The 6825-nt window shown below is 33.5% G+C and overlaps 2 protein-coding genes across 2 annotated transcripts; both read left to right on the forward strand.

The window, feature by feature from the left end:
• On the forward strand, positions 1219-3795 carry LOC107631387 (L-type lectin-domain containing receptor kinase IX.1). Its single transcript, XM_016334817.2, has 2 exons — positions 1219-2696; positions 2847-3795. Exons 1-2 carry the CDS (start codon positions 1460-1462, stop codon positions 3596-3598), a joined length of 1989 nt encoding a protein of 662 aa, XP_016190303.1. The 5' UTR covers positions 1219-1459; the 3' UTR covers positions 3599-3795.
• Positions 4860-5918, forward strand: LOC110269827 (agglutinin-2-like). Its single transcript, XM_021117613.1, has one exon. The coding sequence runs from the start codon at positions 4865-4867 to the stop codon at positions 5684-5686; it is 822 nt and encodes a 273-aa protein (XP_020973272.1). The 5' UTR covers positions 4860-4864; the 3' UTR covers positions 5687-5918.

The following is a 6825-nucleotide window of genomic DNA, read 5'->3' on the forward strand; positions in this document are numbered from 1 at the left end:
ATGAGTGTATATAAGACTATAATGTGACTGAATTTGTGATATTATAGTGCCTAAAGTTAGAAGTTGTCAAACACATTTGAAAAAAAATAAATAAATTATTAATGTTTAAAAAAAAAAGTGTATTAGTGAATTATATGCTTTGAGTTTTTATTTTTATTTTATCTAAATACTAACAATAAATTATCTTTTCAGAATTCAAAATAATAAAGACACTTTTCAAGATTTTTAACGAGTGTGAATATTATATTTATATACTGTAAAAAAAATTATCTTTATATAAAATGCAGGCCGAGCAGCAAGTCGGCAACTCTACCTGATGGTGTTTATTGATATAAGTAATAATTTATAACCTTGATTAGAAAGTGACTTAAAATTTATAGCGATTATGTTACGTGTACATCAAAATCAGCTACTAGTATAAAATATATATTGAAATATAAATATACATTAAAAATAAATTAAACCACACATATATTTATACACAAATACGTTGATAGCTGATTTTAGTTGATCATTTTAGTGTATGAATAGTATTTTTGGATTTTTAAGTCAGATTATGACTTTTTCATGATGTTACTCTTAGCAGTCTGTTTCTCAACAATTTCCTTGCATCTTCAAATGTTAACTGTTGCAAACCAAGTATAATCTACCAGAAAATTAAACTACAACTTTGAGAAAACGCAGAATTGTTTCCTTGCTACTAATTAATATTTCATTAATGTTGACTGTATATAAAATATATAGTGCCAGCTAAAAAAATCATCTTCATATAATCTTTTTATATTATCAGGGTACCTGTGATAATGATCATATAAGTTGTCCTTGTGAAAAAATAATATTAATTCCCTTTCATTGCTCTCAATTAGTATTAGTATATAAATATGTTTTATAATTTGAATTTTTTCTGAACTATAGGGATTAACATTTTATTACTAGATGATTACAATTTTATCAAAAAGATAAATTATTCCAAATAAAATTTATTCCTTTATTTATTTATTTAATTTCGAGAATTTAATGCAGCTCATAGTCAACCTCTGCCGGATCTTCTTATTTTCTTCGAAGTTAGTTCCTTTATATATATTTCCAGGCACAAACGTTGACAAAACTATAATTGACTTATTCCATTAGTTGTTGTTTCTTTATGTTTTGTTGTGATTTTAGTTTTATCTCCAAGTTCTTTAAGACATCATTAAAAATATTATCTCATTGTGCAGTGCACGGTTCATGTTGTAACCCTTCACTTAAAGCTAAATTTTAAAGTGTGTCCAAAGAAAACTAATTTACTACATTAGTATAATGTAACCTCGTCAAATCTATCGCAAGTATCATCTATCATTCTATTGTCTTTTTTGTTTGTTATAAGATTGTTTAATTTATCTGTAAAGACTCAGCATTGTCTTGTTCGTATGTCCAAACTCAACCTTTCTGATCTCCTTGAAACTCAGGGAACTAATGCATGGCTTCCACTTTCCACCATCATCATCCACATACCCTTATTCCACTAATCATCTTATACTCCATTTTCTTCTCTTTTCATCCTGCTTACTCAATTCAATTCCAAATCCCTGTTTTCAATCCTGGTGATGCCAACATACTCTACCTAGGATCTGCAGCAACAAGGGATGGTTCTGCTGATTTCAATGTGAATGACTTATACACTTGCCAAGTTGGATGGACCATTTACTCCAAGAAGGTGTTACTGTGGGACTCAAGAACTGGTAAACTAACTGATTTCACAACTCACTATACATTCATCATTGACACAGGAAATAAAACCACCTATGGCCATGGTCTTGCATTCTTCCTTGCCCCTGTTGATTTTGAAATCCCACCCAATTCCTCTGGTGGATTTCTTGGATTATTCAACACCACAACAAAGGATTCAGCACAGAATCAAATTGTCCTGGTTGAGTTTGACTCTTACCCAAACTCTGAATGGGGTGAAACTGTGCAGCATGTTGGGATCAACAACAATTCAATTGTTTCAACAAAGTGGACCCCTTGGAATACTAGTTTACACAGTGGAGATACTGCTGATGTTTGGATTAGTTACAACTCCACAACTAAGAACTTGAGTGTATCTTGGAAGTACCAAAACTCATATGATCCTGAAGAACACACTAGTCTCTCTCTTGCAATTGATTTGACAAGGGTCGTACCTGAGTGGGTTACAATTGGATTTTCTGCTGCAACAGGTTACTTTGGAGAGACTCACACTCTTCTGTCATGGGAGTTCAACTCAACTTTGGACAGAGCTGAAGAAAACAATTCAAAGAAGACAAGGTTAGTAGTGATTCTAACTGTTTCTTGTAGTGCTCTAGCAGTGGGAGCAATTGCAGCATTTGGAGTACTTTGGAATAGGAGGAAGAAGAAAAGCAAGAAAGATCAATTAGAGGCTATGAATTTAACCTCAATGAATGATGACCTTGAAAGAGGAGCAGGACCAAGAAGGTTCTCGTACAAAGAACTTGCTTTGGTTACCAACAACTTCTCCAAAGACAGGTTGTTGGGTAAAGGAGGGTTTGGATCTGTCTACAGAGGTTACTTTGCAAATCAAGACTTATCAGTTGCTGTGAAGAAGATATCAAGGGGATCTAGACAAGGGAAGAAAGAGTATGTAACTGAGGTCAAAGTCATTAGCCAACTTAGACACAGGAACCTTGTGCAACTCTTGGGTTGGTGCCATGACAAAGGTGAGTTCTTGCATACAACTTGACTCTCAAAGAAAGAAAGTAGCAAATGTTAACATCAAGATTCAGAAACCCAATTTAAAAACTAAAACTCTAAACTTAAAACATCCTCTTAATTATGAGAATTGTTAAACTAGCTTCTAATAACTTCAGGGGAGTTCTTGCTTGTTTACGAGTTCATGCCGAATGGAAGTCTTGACTCTCACCTATTTGGTAGCAAAAAGTCACCAATCCCATGGAATGTGAGGCACAAGATAGGGCTTGGATTAGCATCTGCAGTGCTATATCTTCATGAAGAATGGGAGAGGTGTGTGGTGCATAGGGACATCAAATCAAGCAATGTCATGCTGGATTCCACCTTCAATGTGAAGCTAGGTGACTTTGGACTAGCCAAGCTCATGGACCATGAACTTGGTCCCCAAACAACAGGGATAGCTGGAACATTAGGGTACCTAGCACCAGAATATGTGAGCACAGGAAGGGCAAGTAAAGAATCTGATGTGTACAGCTTTGGTGTGGTGTCATTGGAGATAGCCACAGGGAAGAAAGCCCTTGATGTGATGGAAGATTGTGATGGTGAAAAGGGGTTGGTTGAGTGGGTTTGGGACCATTATGGAAGAGGAGAACTGGTTGTGGCAGTCGATGAGAGGTTGGGGAAAGATTTTGATGAAAGGGAAGCAGAGTGCTTGATGATTGTGGGGCTATGGTGTGCTCACCCTGATGCAACTATGAGACCGTCAATAAGACAAGCAGTTCATGTGCTTAATTTTGAAGCTGCCATGCCAATCAACCTTCCAACAAAGAGGCCTGTTGCAACATACCATGATCCTACTATTACACCAACACCAACACCAACACCATCAGTGCAAGATTCTATAACCACGAGCCTTCACACTGGCCGTTGATTTTGTCTACACTTGTTCATCATGTAACTAATGTCTTCACTTGTTAAACAATGAACAATAATATTTGCAATTTGCAAACATAAACTATAATTTTTATTTTTTATTTTCTATTTACAAAGAACACTACACATTGTTTAGTAAAAAGAATAAGCGTGTAAGTTGTAATATAATTGATGTCGATGTTCTAGTTGGCTTTATCTATCTAATATCTATCTCCGATTCATAGAAAATATCTACGTTTCTATTGTTCCATGCATATGAGACAAGCAAGCTAATACCTTGGTTAAATTGAATTCTGATCCAAAGAAGTAGCAGGACTAGAGTTTTGCTTACTCAATACGTGCTCTATAATTTTTCCGACATTGGGCTGTGTAAGTTGATGTCTGGTTTTGTTTAATTTGTTCTTACTTTTTTGTTCACAAGCTTTTAATTTTATCGTAGTAAATAACATTAACAATTCCGAAATTCCAAGTTTTAGCTGTAATTAACAAGGGCGCACCTCCCTAATTTTGGCGCAATTGGATGCATTTATAGATTTTGTCTTGCAATGTACAACAAAAAATGGAAGATGTTAGCCACGTCGCTCCGATCCACAAGATCACAATAATTCATTGTAGGATAAATTGTTGAAATTAACTAGGAGACCGGTGCAAATTAAAAATAGTCGAAAATTCTGTATCTTAAACCTTCAATCTAACGATTTAATTATCCTTTTTATCCACTAATCTAATATTTTGACCAAATTGATTATAATTTGGATTTTAATAACTATAATCCCAAACTACATTTAGAAACTGTCTTTAAAACAAAAATACAGAAACGAATGCATGTTCAATTCTCTCCTTAGCTGTGTCTCACATAATTTCAAAGGGTTATGGTACGTGTACATGTTAGAATATAAATACACATTGAAAATAAATTAAACTATAAATATATTTATACATAAATACATTAGTGATTGATTTTGGTGGCTAATTTTGGTGTTCAAATAGTATTTTTCTTTTTGAAAATTAATAAGTAAGCTAGTAACCCTATACAAAAATATTATTTATACATTAAAATTAGCCACTAATGTATTTGTATATAAATATATATGTGTTTTAGTTTATTTTCAATATATATTTATATTTTAGTATATATTATATACTGATAACTGATTTTGATGACTGATTTTGGCGTACATCATAACTCAACCTTATATTATACCTGCTCTCAACATGCACCATTATCATTGAACCAAAGAAACCACCATTTAAAAAAAAAGACATGGCTGTAAGTCCCATCTCGGCCGTTTCGTTCATCTTAATCCTCTCCTTTGTGATCAATGTGAAATCATCATCATCAGCATTTGACGTGTCTTTCAACTTCCCCCGTTTTACCCCAGATGATTTCATAGGTTTCGCCAACGATGGCACTATAAAACACGGTGTCATCAAACTCACAAAGAAGAACAAAACTGGATTCCCTCTCCAACACAGTGTTGGCCAAGCAGCATTCCTCCAACTTATCCGCATTTACGACAAACCCAACCGCAAAGTCGCAAACTTCACCACAGAGTTCACCTTTCTCGTCAACAGGAATAGCGCAACAAACTACGGCGATGGTCTCGCCTTCTTCCTCATGCCACCGGATTTCAAACTCCCAGATAGAAAAGATTCCAGTGGTGGATTCCTAGGAATCTTCACTCATCAAAACGCCCTAATAAATAATGACAATAATGGTCATAATAAGATCGTGCTTGTTGAGTTTGACAGCTTCAACAACGAGTGGGACCCGATTGAAGCGTACCAGATATCTCATATGGGAATCGATGTTGGGTCCATTAAGTCGGTGGCTACTGCGCCATGGTTAATTGAATTTGAGCCTGATGGAACCAAGGTGACTGCACGCATAAGCTATGATTCTAGGGCTAAGCGATTGAGCGTGAACGTGTTTTTTCATGATAAGGTAGCGGATTCGAGTTTGGTGCATGATATTGACTTGACTAAGGTTTTGCCAGAAGAAGTTTTTGTTGGATTCACTGCTGCCACTGGTGACTTGGTTGAGACACATGACATACTTTCTTGGTCCTTCCATTCTAAATTCTAGCTAGCTAGGGACATATATATGCATGCATGGAAATTGAAAGACACAACAATATATTGTTGATTGCATGCTTTAATTTGCTTTCTCTCATACACCATCATTCAATAGCTAAGGCCTTGATGGTTCTTATCTTATATCAGTGTCATGTATAACAAAATAATCATCATATCCTTTCTCAAGGATAAGAATAAAGTGAGTAGTGTGGTGCATATAAGCGACCTGCTGCACACATCTGTATGAACTGTAAGCTCTACTCATTAATAATGGAAAAATAACAATGCTTAAAAAAATGATATATATTAATATATCCATACTATTTTTTTATTAACTTTTTTAATATACAAAGACAAAAATTTTATCTACTTTCGCTCTGTATAAATTATTTTTAATACTATTTATATAACGTATTTTAATTTTCACTTGCTTTGATTAATAAAGTACTTACGCATATATGTATTTTTAAAAATGTTTAATAATTGATATTTAGGGTAAAGTACTAAATTAATTCTCTACGTTTTTGCGTAATCCTGTTTTGGTCATTAAGGTTTAAAGTATCCTATTTGAATCCAAAAAAGTTTTATTTAGTTTCAATTTAGTCCCACCGTGAGGTCAAAGATAAATAATTAACAAAATATCCTACATGACAGTAGTATAAGAACAAAATCGATAATTTGGAGAATAAGTACAAGTTCTAGAGGCACAAAATCAACCGTGGATGCATCAATACATGTATTTAACATTTTTTTTTAGTTTTATAGAAAATATTTCATTTTAATTATAAGAAAAATGGTAAATAAATGTATTGATGCATCACAGTTAATTTTATGCCTTTGGAGCTTGTATTTATTCTCTAAATTATCGACCTTGTTCTTATACTGTTGTCATGTAGGACATTTCGTTAATTATTTATCTTTGTCCTCCGATGAGACTAAATTGAAGCTAAATAAAATTTTTTTTGATTCAAATAGGACACTTTAAACCTTAAGAATTAAAACAGAATTACGTTACCAATTTAATACTTTACTCTTGATATTTAATATGCAAGTTTTATATAAAAGAAATTTAAAATATTTTTTTCAACTTATAATTATTTAGGTGCCTACAAACTAATGAAAAATTAGTTATTATATTTAATGATAAAT

Source organism: Arachis ipaensis, chromosome B03, assembly GCF_000816755.2.
Source record: "Arachis ipaensis cultivar K30076 chromosome B03, Araip1.1, whole genome shotgun sequence".
In the NCBI taxonomy this organism is placed as follows: domain Eukaryota; kingdom Viridiplantae; phylum Streptophyta; class Magnoliopsida; order Fabales; family Fabaceae; genus Arachis; species Arachis ipaensis.

What these genes read in the sequence shown, in the direction of transcription:
- LOC110269827 (XM_021117613.1), top strand. Translation starts at nt 4,865, where the DNA reads ATGGCTGTAAGTCCCATCTCGGCCGTTTCGTTCATCTTAATCCTCTCC.
- LOC107631387 (XM_016334817.2), top strand. Translation starts at nt 1,460, where the DNA reads ATGGCTTCCACTTTCCACCATCATCATCCACATACCCTTATTCCACTA. An exon ending in GGGTTGGTGCCATGACAAAG is followed by an intron (nt 2,697 to 2,846) that starts GTGAGTTCTTGC and finishes TAATAACTTCAG; the next exon opens with GGGAGTTCTTGCTTGTTTAC.